The sequence below is a fragment of the Salvelinus alpinus genome, chromosome 13, assembly GCF_045679555.1.
Source record: "Salvelinus alpinus chromosome 13, SLU_Salpinus.1, whole genome shotgun sequence".
Lineage (NCBI taxonomy): Eukaryota > Metazoa > Chordata > Actinopteri > Salmoniformes > Salmonidae > Salvelinus > Salvelinus alpinus.
In genome coordinates this window covers 58,034,542-58,051,513 of record NC_092098.1, presented here as the reverse complement: position 1 = coordinate 58,051,513, position 16,972 = coordinate 58,034,542, and the positions used below count along the sequence as shown (strand labels likewise).

The 16,972-nt window shown below is 37.3% G+C and overlaps 1 protein-coding gene across 1 annotated transcript in view; it reads left to right on the top strand.

Moving 5' to 3' along the window:
* The window catches only part of LOC139537978 (transcriptional coactivator YAP1-like), a 42,293-nt gene extending 25,641 nt beyond the window's left edge, over window positions 1–16,652 (top strand). Inside the window, exons 6-8 of the mRNA XM_071339909.1 lie at window positions 1,743–1,816; window positions 1,924–2,018; window positions 10,939–16,652. Of these exons, the coding sequence (XP_071196010.1) occupies window positions 1,743–1,816; window positions 1,924–2,018; window positions 10,939–11,087 (318 nt within the window). The 3' untranslated portion in view covers window positions 11,088–16,652. The remainder of the gene's footprint in view (window positions 1–1,742; window positions 1,817–1,923; window positions 2,019–10,938) is intronic.
* Window positions 16,653–16,972: the final 320 nt, after the last annotated feature.

Here is a 16,972-nt window from a genome sequence, read left to right as displayed (position 1 = left end):
ATCTCTGAACCAGTGTATTCGGCTGTCTGAACCAGTGTATTCGGCTCATCTCTCTGAACCAGTGTATTCATCTCTCTGAACCAGTGTATTCATCTCTGAACCAGTGTATTCATCTCTCTGAACCAGTGTATTCATCTCTCTGAATCATAGTGAGTAAATAAAGTAGATACCTAGTTCAGTCATAGTAAGTTAATATAGTAGCTAGCTAGTTCAGTCATAGTAAGTTAATAAAGTAGATACCTAGTTCAGTCATAGTAAGTTAATAAAGTAGATACCTAGTTCAGTCATAGTAAGTTAATATAGTAGCTACCTAGTTCAGTCATAGTAAGTTAATATAGTAGCTAGCTAGTTCAGTCATAGTAAGTTAATAAAGTAGATACCTAGTTCAGTCATAGTAAGTTAATATAGTAGCTAGCTAGTTCAGTCATAGTAAGTTAATAAAGTAGATACCTAGTTCAGTCATAGTAAGTTAATAAAGTAGCTAGATAGTTCAGTCATAGTAAGTTAATAAAGTAGCTACCTAGTTCAGTCATAGTAAGTTAATAAAGTATCTTGGTTAAATCTTGGTTTTATCAGACCAGAGAATCTTGTTTCACATTGTCTGAGTCCTTTAGGTGCCTTTTGGCAAACTCCAAGTGGGCTGTCATGTGCCTTTTTACTGAGGAGTGGCTTCCGTCTGGCCACTCTACCATAAAGGCCTGATTGGTGGAGTTCTTCAGAGATGGTTGTCCTTCTGGAAGGTTCTCCCAACTATGGAGCTCTGTCAGTGTGACCATTGTGTTCCTCGTCATCTTTCCTGACCAAGGCCCTTCTCCCCCGATTGCTCAATTTGGCCGTGTGGCCAGCTCTATGAAGCGTCTTGGTGGCTCCAAACTTCTTCCATTTAAGAATGATGGAGGCCACTGTGTTCTTTGGGACCTTCAATGCTGCAAAGAAAATTGGTACCATTCCCCAGATCGGGGCGGCAGGTAGCCTGGTGGTTAGAGCGTTGGGCCAGTAACCGTAAGGTTGCTAGATCGAATCACTGAGCTGACAAGGTAAAAATCTGTGATTCTGCCCCTGAACAAGGCAGTTACCCACTGTTCATAGGCCGTCATTGTAAATAAGAATCTGTTGTTATCTGACTTGCCTAGTTAAATGAAGGTTATTAAAAATTTAAAATAAATTAAAATCTGTGCCTGGACACAATCCTGCCTCAGAGCTCTATAGACAATTCCTTCGACCTCATGGCTTGGTTTCTGCTCTGACAAGCACTGTCAACTGTGGACCTTATATAGACAGGTGTGTGCCTTTCCAAATCATGTCCAATCAATTGAATTTACCACAGGTGGACTCCAATCAAGTTGTAGAAACATCTCAAGGATGATCAATGGAAACAGGATGTACCTGAGCTAATTTCGAGTCTGATAGCAAAGGGTCTGAATTCTTATGTAAATAAGTAATACGTTTGCAAAAATTTCGAAAAACCTGTTTTCACGTTGTCATTATGGAGGTATTGTGTGTAGATTGATGAGGGGAAATAATTATTTAATCCATTTTAGAATGAAGCTGTAACAACATGAATACTTTCCGAATGCACTGTATATGTGTGTGTTATTTATTTAAAATTGATGTTTTTATTGTAACAGCAAGTACCAGCAGACTTTTTAATATCAGTTGTTTTTAAAGAACCAATAATAATAATACTGGAAGTAAAATAAAGTAAACTAGTAATAAATAATCAATAATGTAACCCATGTCAGGATGTGGCGGTGAGGAGTGGACTGGAGCATGATGGGAAAATGAGGAACAACCATGTAGACCCCACCCTCAACGGGTGAGTCTGTCTGTCCTGTCCTGTCCTGTCCTGTCCTGTCCTGTCTTGTCTTGTCTTGTCACGTTTTAGCCAATATTACAACTGTGTGTGTTGGTTACTGCTTGTAGGGCCCGTAACCAGAGTACTGACAGTGGTCTGAGTGTCAGCAGCTTCACACGGACTCCTGACGACCTGCTGAACACTGTGGAACTCATGGATACAGGTAACACACACCTTGGTTTACATTGGACTTTTTTCAAGGTCAAATACAATAACATAATCACATGTTATTTGTCACTTCGTAAACAACAGGTGTGGACTAACAGTGAAATGCTTGGTACACATGTATATATACTGACAGGTTACCATAGTCACATTACTATATACTGACAGGTTACCATAGTCACATGTATATATACTGACAGGTTACCATAGTCACATTACTATATACTGACAGGTTACCATAGTCACATGAATATATACTGACAGGTTACCATAGTCACATTAATATATACTGACAGGTTACCATAGTCACATGAATATATACTGACAGGTTATCATAGTCACATTAAAATATACTGACAGGTTACCATAGTCACATTAATATATACTGACAGGTTACCATAGTCACATTAATATACACTGACAGGTTACCATAGTCACATTAATATATACTGACAGGTTACCATAGTCACATTAATATATACTGACAGGTTACCATAGTCACATTAATATATACTGACAGGTTACCATAGTCACATTAATATATACTGACAGGTTACCATAGTCACATTAATATATACTGACAGGTTACCATAGTCACATTAATATATACTGACAGGTTACCATAGTCACATGAATATATACTGACAGGTTACCATAGTCACATTCATATATACTGACAGGTTACCATAGTCACATGAATATATACTGACAGGTTACCATAGTCACATTACTATATACTGACAGGTTACCATAGTCACATTCATATATACTGACAGGTTACCATAGTCACATTAATATACACTGACAGGTTACCATAGTCACATTCATATATACTGACAGGTTACCATAGTCACATTCATATATACTGACAGGTTACCATAGTCACATTACTATATACTGACAGGTTACCATAGTCACATTAATATATACTGACAGGTTACCATAGTCACATTAATATATACTGACAGGTTACCATAGTCACATTAATATATACTGACAGGTTACCATAGTCACATTACTATATACTGACAGGTTACCATAGTCACATTAATATATACTGACAGGTTACCATAGTCACATTAATATATACTGACAGGTTACCATAGTCACATGTATATATACTGACAGGTTACCATAGTCACATTCATATATACTGACAGGTTACCATAGTCACATTAATATATACTGACAGGTTACCATAGTCACATTAATATATACTGACAGGTTACCATAGTCACATTAATATATACTGACAGGTTACCATAGTCACATTAATATATACTGACAGGTTACCATAGTCACATTAATATATACTGACAGGTTACCATAGTCACATTACTATATACTGACAGGTTACCATAGTCACATTAATATATACTGACAGGTTACCATAGTCACATTCATATATACTGACAGGTTACCATAGTCACATTAATATATACTGACAGGTTACCATAGTCACATGAATATATACTGACAGGTTACCATAGTCACATTAATATATACTGACAGGTTACCATAGTCACATTAATATATACTGACAGGTTACCATAGTCACATTCATATATACTGACAGGTTACCATAGTCACATTAATATATACTGACAGGTTACCATAGTCACATTAATATATACTGACAGGTTACCATAGTCACATTAATATATACTGACAGGTTACCATAGTCACATTAATATATACTGACAGGTTACCATAGTCACATTAATATATACTGACAGGTTACCATAGTCACATGAATATATACTGACAGGTTACCATAGTCACATTAATATACACTGACAGGTTACCATAGTCACATTGATATATACTGACAGGTTACCATAGTCACATTAATATACACTGACAGGTTACCATAGTCACATTAATATATACTGACAGGTTACCATAGTCACATTAATATATACTGACAGGTTACCATAGTCACATTAATATACACTGACAGGTTACCATAGTCACATTAATATACACTGACAGGTTACCATAGTCACATTAATATATACTGACAGGTTACCATAGTCACATTCATATATACTGACAGGTTACCATAGTCACATTCATATATACTGACAGGTTACCATAGTCACATTAATATATACTGACAGGTTACCATAGTCACATTACTATATACTGACAGGTTACCATAGTCACATGAATATATACTGACAGGTTACCATAGTCACATGAATATATACTGACAGGTTACCATAGTCACATGAATATATACTGACAGGTTACCATAGTCACATGAATATATACTGACAGGTTACCATAGTCACATGAATATATACTGACAGGTTACCATAGTCACATGAATATATACTGACAGGTTACCATAGTCACATGAATATATACTGACAGGTTACCATAGTCACATGAATATATACTGACAGGTTACCATAGTCACATGAATATATACTGACAGGTTACCATAGTCACATGAATATATACTGACAGGTTACCATAGTCACATTAATATATACTGACAGGTTACCATAGTCACATGAATATATACTGACAGGTTACCATAGTCACATTAATATATACTGACAGGTTACCATAGTCACATTAATATATACTGACAGGTTACCATAGTCACATTAATATATACTGACAGGTTACCATAGTCACATTAATATATACTGACAGGTTACCATAGTCACATTCATATATACTGACAGGTTACCATAGTCACATGAATATATACTGACAGGTTACCATAGTCACATTAATATACACTGACAGGTTACCATAGTCACATGAATATATACTGACAGGTTACCATAGTCACATTAATATACACTGACAGGTTACCATAGTCACATTAATATATACTGACAGGTTACCATAGTCACATGAATATATACTGACAGGTTACCATAGTCACATTAATATATACTGACAGGTTACCATAGTCACATTAATATATACTGACAGGTTACCATAGTCACATTAATATATACTGACAGGTTACCATAGTCACATTAATATATACTGACAGGTTACCATAGTCACATTAATATATACTGACAGGTTACCATAGTCACATTAATATATACTGACAGGTTACCATAGTCACATTACTATATACTGACAGGTTACCATAGTCACATGAATATATACTGACAGGTTACCATAGTCACATTAATATACACTGACAGGTTACCATAGTCACATTAATATATACTGACAGGTTACCATAGTCACATTAATATACACTGACAGGTTACCATAGTCACATTAATATACACTGACAGGTTACCATAGTCACATTAATATATACTGACAGGTTACCATAGTCACATGAATATATACTGACAGGTTACCATAGTCAAATTAATATATACTGACAGGTTACCATAGTCACATGAATATATACTGACAGGTTACCATAGTCACATTAATATATACTGACAGGTTACCATAGTCACATTAATATATACTGACAGGTTACCATAGTCACATTAATATATACTGACAGGTTACCATAGTCACATTAATATATACTGACAGGTTACCATAGTCACATTAATATATACTGACAGGTTACCATAGTCACATTAATATACACTGACAGGTTACCATAGTCACATTAATATACACTGACAGGTTACCATAGTCACATTAATATATACTGACAGGTTACCATAGTCACATTAATATATACTGACAGGTTACCATAGTCACATTCATATATACTGACAGGTTACCATAGTCACATTCATATATACTGACAGGTTACCATAGTCACATTCATATATACTGACAGGTTACCATAGTCACATTAATATACACTGACAGGTTACCATAGTCACATTCATATATACTGACAGGTTACCATAGTCACATTAATATATACTGACAGGTTACCATAGTCACATTCATATATACTGACAGGTTACCATAGTCACATTCATATATACTGACAGGTTACCATAGTCACATTCATATATACTGACAGGTTACCATAGTCACATTAATATATACTGACAGGTTACCATAGTCACATGAATATATACTGACAGGTTACCATAGTCACATTAATATACACTGACAGGTTACCATAGTCACATTAATATATACTGACAGGTTACCATAGTCACATTAATATATACTGACAGGTTACCATAGTCACATTAATATACACTGACAGGTTACCATAGTCACATTAATATACACTGACAGGTTACCATAGTCACATTAATATATACTGACAGGTTACCATAGTCACATTAATATATACTGACAGGTTACCATAGTCACATTCATATATACTGACAGGTTACCATAGTCACATTCATATATACTGACAGGTTACCATAGTCACATTAATATACACTGACAGGTTACCATAGTCACATTCATATATACTGACAGGTTACCATAGTCACATTAATATATACTGACAGGTTACCATAGTCACATTCATATATACTGACAGGTTACCATAGTCACATTCATATATACTGACAGGTTACCATAGTCACATTCATATATACTGACAGGTTACCATAGTCACATTAATATATACTGACAGGTTACCATAGTCACATGAATATATACTGACAGGTTACCATAGTCACATTAATATACACTGACAGGTTACCATAGTCACATTAATATATACTGACAGGTTACCATAGTCACATTAATATACACTGACAGGTTACCATAGTCACATTAATATACACTGACAGGTTACCATAGTCACATTAATATATACTGACAGGTTACCATAGTCACATGAATATATACTGACAGGTTACCATAGTCAAATTAATATATACTGACAGGTTACCATAGTCACATGAATATATACTGACAGGTTACCATAGTCACATTAATATATACTGACAGGTTACCATAGTCACATTAATATATACTGACAGGTTACCATAGTCACATTAATATATACTGACAGGTTACCATAGTCACATTAATATATACTGACAGGTTACCATAGTCACATTAATATATACTGACAGGTTACCATAGTCACATTAATATACACTGACAGGTTACCATAGTCACATTAATATACACTGACAGGTTACCATAGTCACATTAATATATACTGACAGGTTACCATAGTCACATTAATATATACTGACAGGTTACCATAGTCACATTCATATATACTGACAGGTTACCATAGTCACATTCATATATACTGACAGGTTACCATAGTCACATTAATATACACTGACAGGTTACCATAGTCACATTCATATATACTGACAGGTTACCATAGTCACATTAATATATACTGACAGGTTACCATAGTCACATTCATATATACTGACAGGTTACCATAGTCACATTCATATATACTGACAGGTTACCATAGTCACATTCATATATACTGACAGGTTACCATAGTCACATTAATATATACTGACAGGTTACCATAGTCACATGAATATATACTGACAGGTTACCATAGTCACATTAATATACACTGACAGGTTACCATAGTCACATTAATATATACTGACAGGTTACCATAGTCACATTAATATATACTGACAGGTTACCATAGTCACATTAATATACACTGACAGGTTACCATAGTCACATTAATATACACTGACAGGTTACCATAGTCACATTAATATATACTGACAGGTTACCATAGTCACATTAATATATACTGACAGGTTACCATAGTCACATTCATATATACTGACAGGTTACCATAGTCACATTCATATATACTGACAGGTTACCATAGTCACATTAATATACACTGACAGGTTACCATAGTCACATTCATATATACTGACAGGTTACCATAGTCACATTAATATATACTGACAGGTTACCATAGTCACATTCATATATACTGACAGGTTACCATAGTCACATTCATATATACTGACAGGTTACCATAGTCACATTCATATATACTGACAGGTTACCATAGTCACATTAATATATACTGACAGGTTACCATAGTCACATGAATATATACTGACAGGTTACCATAGTCACATTAATATACACTGACAGGTTACCATAGTCACATTAATATATACTGACAGGTTACCATAGTCACATTAATATACACTGACAGGTTACCATAGTCACATTAATATACACTGACAGGTTACCATAGTCACATGAATATATACTGACAGGTTACCATAGTCACATGAATATATACTGACAGGTTACCATAGTCAAATTAATATATACTGACAGGTTACCATAGTCACATTAATATATACTGACAGGTTACCATAGTCACATTAATATATACTGACAGGTTACCATAGTCACATTAATATATACTGACAGGTTACCATAGTCACATTAATATATACTGACAGGTTACCATAGTCACATTAATATATACTGACAGGTTACCATAGTCACATTAATATATACTGACAGGTTACCATAGTCACATTAATATATACTGACAGGTTACCATAGTCACAGTAATATATACTGACAGGTTACCATAGTCACATTAATATATACTGACAGGTTACCATAGTCACATTAATATATACTGACAGGTTACCATAGTCACATTAATATACACTGACAGGTTACCATAGTCACATTAATATACACTGACAGGTTACCATAGTCACATTAATATATACTGACAGGTTACCATAGTCACATTAATATATACTGACAGGTTACCATAGTCACATTAATATTCACTGACAGGTTACCATAGTCACATTAATATATACTGACAGGTTACCATAGTCACATTCATATATACTGACAGGTTACCATAGTCACATTAATATATACTGACAGGTTACCATAGTCACATGAATATATACTGACAGGTTACCATAGTCACATTAATATATACTGAAAGGTTACCATAGTCACATTCATATATACTGACAGGTTACCATAGTCACATTAATATATACTGACAGGTTACCATAGTCACATTCATATATACTGACAGGTTACCATAGTCACATGTATATATACTGACAGGTTACCATAGTCACATGAATATATACTGACAGGTTACCATAGTCACATTAATATATACTGACAGGTTACCATAGTCACATGAATATATACTGACAGGTTACCATAGTCACATTAATATATACTGACAGGTTACCATAGTCACATTAATATACACTGACAGGTTACCATAGTCACATTAATATATACTGACAGGTTACCATAGTCACATTAATATATACTGACAGGTTACCATAGTCACATTAATATATACTGACAGGTTACCATAGTCACATGTATATATACTGACAGGTTACCATAGTCACATTAATATATACTGACAGGTTACCATAGTCACATTAATATATACTGACAGGTTACCATAGTCACATTAATATATACTGACAGGTTACCATAGTCACATTAATATTCACTGACAGGTTACCATAGTCACATTAATATATACTGACAGGTTACCATAGTCACATTCATATATACTGACAGGTTACCATAGTCACATGAATATATACTGACAGGTTACCATAGTCACATTAATATACACTGACAGGTTACCATAGTCACATTAATATATACTGACAGGTTACCATAGTCACATTAATATACACTGACAGGTTACCATAGTCACATTAATATATACTGACAGGTTACCATAGTCACATTAATATATACTGACAGGTTACCATAGTCACATTAATATATACTGACAGGTTACCATAGTCACATTCATATATACTGACAGGTTACCATAGTCACATTAATATATACTGACAGGTTACCATAGTCACATTAATATATACTGACAGGTTACCATAGTCACATTAATATATACTGACAGGTTACCATAGTCACATTAATATATACTGACAGGTTACCATAGTCACATTAATATACACTGACAGGTTACCATAGTCACATTAATATTCACTGAGTGTACAAAACATTAGGAACACCTGCTCTTTCCATGACAGACTGACCAGGTGAATCCAGGTGAAATCTTTGATCCCTTATTGATGTCACTTGTTAAATCCACTTCAATCAGTGTAGATGAAGGGGAGGAGACAGGTTAAAGGAGGATTTTTAAGCCTTGAGACAATTGAGACATGGATTGTGTATGTGTACCATTCAGAGGGTGAATGGGCAAGGCAGAATATTTAAGTGCCTTTGAACAGGGTATGGTAGTAGGTGCCTTTGAACAGGGTATGGTAGTATGTGCCTTTGAACAGGGTATGGTAGTATGTGCCTTTGAACAGGGTATGGTAGTAGGTGCCTTTGAACAGGGTATGGCAGTAGGTGCCTTTGAACAGGGTATGGCAGTAGGTGCCTTTGAACAGGGTATGGTAGTAGGTGCCTTTGAACGGGGTATGGTAGTAGGTGTCTTTGAACAGGGTATGGCAGTAGGTGCCTTTGAACAGGGTATGGCAGTAGGTGCCTTTGAACGGGGTATGGTAGTAGGAGCCTTTGAACAGGGTATGGCAGTAGGTGCCTTTGAACAGGGTATGGCAGTAGGTGCCTTTGAACAGGGTATGGCAGTAGGTGCCTTTGAACAGGGTATGGCAGTAGGTGCCTTTGAACAGGGTATGGCAGTAGGTGCCTTTGAACAGGGTATGGCAGTAGGTGTCAGGCTGGGTTTTCCACACTCCACAGTTTCCTGTGTGTATCCAGAATGGTCCACCACCCAAAGGACATTCTGCCAACTTGACACAACTGTGGGAAGCATTGGAGTCAACATGGGCCAGCATCCCTGTGGAACGCTTTCGACACCTTGTAGAGTCCATGCCCTGACGAATTGAGGCTGTTCTGAGGGCAAAAGGGGGCTGCAACTCACTATTAGGAAGGTGTTGTTAATTTGTTGTACTCTGTGTAAATGAACTCAATCTCTGGGTTTACATCTTGGAGCTCTAGCAACATCCTAATGACTGTATTATGTGCTGTGATAGGTGACTCTGCAGCAGGCCAGCCAATGGCATTCCTGGAGGCGGGCCCAGGGGTGTGCATGGCTACCGATGGGGAGGAGCTAATGCCCAGCATCCAGGAAGCCCTGAGCTCAGACCTCCTGAGTGACATGGATACTGTTCTCTGGTTATAGACACACATTATAGATACACACATACACACTACATACACACTACATACACACTACATACACACACACTATAGATACACACACACACACACACTACATACACACACACTATAGATACACACATAGACACTACATACACACTATAGATACACACACACTATAGACACACAGATACACACTACATACACACACACTATAGATACACACATACACAATACATACACACACACACACACACACACACACTATAGACACACACTCTATAGACACACACTATGACACACACACACACAATATAGACACACACACTATAGACACAGACAGTGTCACAGACTATATACACAACAGTAGTACATAATGAACTGACTTGATGGGTTATAGACTCTACACAACAGGGAACGAGACTCAGACTCCGCCCCTCCACTTCCTCTCCTGGGTGTTACCTGTCTCCCTTGAACCTGGCCACTGATTGGCTGGTTTCCCAGGATGTAACCCAGTAGACACTGTGGCCCTTGACGACTGGAGATATAGAGATACATGATGTGGTACTGAGGAGACACTGTGGCCCTTGACGACAGGAGATAGAGAGATACATGATGTGGTACTAAGGACACTGTGGCTAGTGTTCTCTTCCTCTCTCCTCTCCTCTCTCCTCCCCTCTCTCCTTCCCCCTCTCCTCTCCCTCCTTTCTCCCTCCCTCCTTCCCTTTCACAGGAGAGAGAATCTTCAGTTGCCTTTCATCCCTGTATACCTCACACCTGCCTTTCATCCCTGTATACCTCACACCTGCCTTTCATCCCTGTATATCTCACACCTGCCTTTCATCCCTGTATACCTCACACCTGCCTTTCATCCCTGTATACCTCACACCTGCCTTTCATCCCTGTATACCTCACACCTGCCTTTCATCCCTGTATACCTCACACCTGCCTTTCCCTTCCCATAAGCATGTATCTTTGTTAGTTATGCCTACATATATCAACAAACAATCTTCTTTATAAGTGGTACAATTTCTCCATGTGTTGTTTAACTTGCAGGCTGCTATATTGTGAGGCATGAAAGATTAACAGAATAGTCCTCCACATCAGCAGTTGTAATAGAATTGACCAGTTATAACATACATACAGAGCCTTCATAAAGTATTCACACAACTTGACTTATTCCACATTTTGTTGTGTTGCCAAGTGGGATTAAAATGCATTTAATTGTCAACGATCTACACAACATACTCAGTAATGTCAAAGTGGAAGGTTTTGACATTAGGTACATTTGAAGTTGGAAGTTTACATACACTTAGGTTGGAGTCATTAAAACTCGTTTTTCAACCACTCCACAAATTTCCCGTTAATAAACTATAGTTTTGGCAAGTCGGTTAGGACATATACTTTGTGCATGACACAAGTAATTTTTCCAACAATTGTTTACAGACAGAATATTTCAATAATAATTCACTGTATCACAATTCCAGTGGGTCAGAAGTTTACATACACTAAGTTGACTGTCCCTTTAAACAGCTTGGAAAATTCCAGAAAATGATGCCATGGCTTTAGAAGCTTCTGATAGGCTAATTGACATCATTTGAGTCAATTGGAGGTGTACCTGTGGATGTATTTCATGGCCTACCTTCAAACTCAGTGCCTCTTTGCTTGACATCATGGGAAAATCTAAAAAAATCAGCCAAGACCTCAGGAAAAAAATTGTAGACCTCCACAAGTCTGGTTCATCCTTGGGAGCAATTTCCAAACGCCTGAAGGTACCACATTCATCTGTACAAACAATAGTACGCAAGTATAAACACCATGGGACCACGCAGCCGTCATACCGCTCAGGAAGGAGACGTGTTCTGTCTCCTAGAGATGAACGTACTTTGGTGTAAAAAGTGCAAATCAATCCCAGAACAACAGCAAAGGACCTTGTGAAGATGCTGGAGGAAACAGGTACAAAAGTATCTATATCCACAGTAAAACGAGTCCTATATCGACATAACCTGAAAGGCCGCTCAGCATGGAAGAAGCCACTGCTCCAAAACCGCCATAAAAAAAGCCAGAATACGGTTTGCAACTGCACATGGGGACAAAGATAGTACTTTTTGGAGAAATGTCCTCTGGTCTGATGAAACAAAAATAGAGCTGTTTGGCCATAATGACCATTGTTATGTTTGGAGGAAAAGGGGGAGGCTTGCAAGCCGAAGAACACCATCCCAACCGTGAAGCACGGGGGTGGCAGCATCATGTTGTGGGGGTGCTTTGCTGCAGGAGGGACTGGTGCACTTCACAAAATAGATGGCATCATGAGGAAGCAAAATTATGTGGATATATTGAAGCAACATCTCAAGTCATCAGTCAGGAAGTTAAAGCTTAGTCACAAATGGGTCTTCCAAATGGACAATGATCCCAAGCATAATACTTCCAAAGTTGTGGCAAAATGGCTTAAGGACAACAAAGTCAAGGTATTGGAGTGGCTATCACAAAGCCCTGACCTCAATCCTATAGAAAATGTGTGGGCAGAACTGAAAAAGCGTGTGTGAGCAAGGAGGCCTACAAACCTGACTCAGTTACACCAGCTCTGTCAGGAGGAATGGGACAAAATTCTTATTGTGGGAAGCTTGTGGAAGGCTACCTGAAAAGTTTGACCCAAGTTAAACAATTTAAAGGCAACGCTACCGAATACTAATTGAGTGTATGTAAACTTCTGACCCACTGGGAATGTGATGGAAGAAATAAAAGCTGAAATAAATCATTCTCTCTACTATTATTCTGACATTTCACATTCTTAAAATAAAGTGGTGATCCTAACTGACCTAAGACAGGGAATTTTTACTTGGATTAAATGTCAGGAATTGTGAAAAACTGAGTTTAAATGTATTTGGGTAATGTGTATGTAAGCTTCCGACATCAACTGTAAGTATTCATATTATAATCAGCGATTACAGCTGGGAATCTTTCTGGCTAACTAAGAGTGGGTTAACTGGGGCGGCAGGTAGCCTAGTGGTTAGAGCGTTGTGCCAGTAATCGAAAGGTTGCTGGATCGAATCCCCGAGCTGACAAGGTAAAACTCTGTCATTCTGAGCAAGGCAGTTAACCCACTGTTCTCCGGGCGCCGTGGATGTCGATTAAGGCCCCCCCCCCCCCCCCCCCCTCCACACCTCTCTGATTCAGAGGGGTTGGGTTAAATGCGGAAGACACATTTCAGTTGAAAGCATTCATTTGAACAACAGTTGTGCACACCTGGATTGTACAATATTTGCTCATTATTCTTAAAAAATGCTTTAAGCTCTGTCAAGTTGGTTGTTGATCATTGCTAGACAACCATTTTCAAGTCTTGCCATAGATTTTCAAGCCGATTTAAGTCAAAACTGTAACTCGGCCACTCAGGAACATTCATCTTGGTAAGCAACTACAGTGTAGATTTGGCCTTGTGTTTTAGGTAATTGTCTTTCTGAAGGGTGAATTTGTCTCCCAGTGTTTGTTGGAAAGCAGATTGAACCAAGTTTTCCTCTAGAACTTTGCCTTAGCTCTATTCTGTTTCATTTACCTTAAAAAAAACTCCCTAGTCCTTGCCGATGACAAGCATAGCCATAACATGATGCAGCCACCACCATGCTTGAACATATTAAGTGTTGGATTTACCCCAAACAAAACACTTTGTATTCAGGACATAAAGTGAATTTCTTTGACACATTTTTTGCAGTTTTGCTTTAGTGCCTTGTTGCAAACAGGATGCATGTTTGGAACATTTTTATTCTGTACAGGCTTCCTTCTTTTCACTCTGTCATTTATGGAAATATTGTGGAGTAACTGCAATGTTGTTGATCCATCCTCAGTTTTCTCCTATCACCGCCATTAAACTCTGTAACTGTTTTAAAGTCACCATTAGCCTCATGGTGAAATCCCTGAGTGCTTTGCTCCCTCCGGCAACTGAGTTCAGAATGACACCTGTATCTTTGTAGTGACTGGATGTATTGATACCACATCCAAAGTGTAATTAATAACTTCACCATGCTCAAAGGGATATTCAATGTCTGTTTTTAATTTTTAATTTTGACCCATCTACCAATAGGTGCCCTTCTTTGCGAGGCTTTGGAAAACCTCCCTGGTCTTTGTGGTTGAATCTGTGTTTGAAATTCACTGCTCGACTGAGGGACCTTACAAATAACTATGTGTGTGGTACAGAGGATCGGCTAGTCATTTACAAATCATGTTAAACACTATTATTGTACACAGTGTGAGTCCATGCAACTTATTTTGTGACTTGTTAAGAGCATGTTTAATACTGAACATATGTAGGCTTTAAGAGCATTTTTAATACTGAACATATGTAGGCTTTAAGAGCATTTTTAATACTGAACATATGTAGGCTTTAAGAGCATTTTTAATACTGAACATATGTAGGCTTTAAGAGCATTTTTAATACTGAACATATGTAGGCTTTAAGAGCATTTTTAATACTGAACATATGTAGACTTTAAGAGCATTTTTAATACTGAACATATGTAGGCTTTAAGAACATGTTTAATACTGAACATATGTAGGCTTTAAGAACATGTTTAATACTGAACATATGTAGGCTTTAAGAACATGTTTAATACTGAACATATGTAGGCTTGCCATAACAAAAGGGTTGAATACTTCTTGACATTTCAGATTTTTATTCTGTATTAATTTGTAAAAAAATGCTAAAAACATAATTCCACTTTGATGTTATGGGATATTGTGTGTAGACCAGTGACAAAACATTACATTTGTATCCATGTTGAATTGAGGCTGTAACACAACAACATGTGGAGGAAGTCAAGAGGATGAATACTTTCTGAAGGCCCTGTATGTCGCTGTAATAATGGGACAGAATGTTACATCAGTCTGGGACAGCTGGGCTGCGTTTACACAGGCAGCCCAGTTCTGATACTTTTCCCACTAATTGGTATTTTGACCAATCACATCTGATGTTATCACAGATCTTTTTCAGAGATGATCTGATTGGTCAAAAGACCAATTAGTGAAAAAATATATATCAGAAATGGGCTGCCTGTGTAAACACTTCCTTAACACACAACCCTACAGAACACACACACACCATGTAAATTAAAGCAAACCTCTAATATTATATTTCTATTATGCATGATGCTATGTGTTTTATACTACAGTATTGATGCTATGTGTTTTATACTATAGTATTGGTACTAGGTGTATGGAACCCTATTTCCTGTCTGTTGTTCTGTCTCTCTGCCTGTAGTCTGTTTGTCTGTTGTCTGTCTGCCTGTAGGTTCTGTCTGTCAGCCTGTAGTCCGCCTGTAGTCTGTCTGCCTGTAGTTTGTCTGTCTGCCTGTAGCCTGTCTGCCTGCCTGTAGTTTGCCTGTCTGCCTGTAGCCTGTCTGTCTGCCTGTAGCCTGTCTGCCTGTAGCCTGTCTATCTGTGTATCACTTTAGAACAACTCAATAATAACTGATGCTCAGAACTATTATTTAGTATTTTGATCATGTTTATATATGCATGTGTTTTCAAATGCAGTTTATCTTTATATTTGTGTAATCATTTTTAAACCAAGCTAAGAATAAACTTTGACAATCTGTTCTTGTTGATATTCATGCTTTTATCATCATACACTCTGGTAACCCTTCAAGTTGTTGTTGTTTTGTGTGTATTTTTATTGGGTGAACAACAGCCAGATCAGACAGCAGTACATCCCAATGAATGGTTCACTGCAGCTCAATGACTCAATCTACAAGGCGCTATAACGAATGGTTCACTGCAGCTCAATGACTCAATCTACAAGGCTCCATAAGTAATGGTTCACTGCAGCTCAATGACTCGATCTACAAGGCGCCATAATGAATGGTTCACTGCAGCTCAATCCCATTTTCTCCCCAATTTTCGTGGTATCCAATCGCT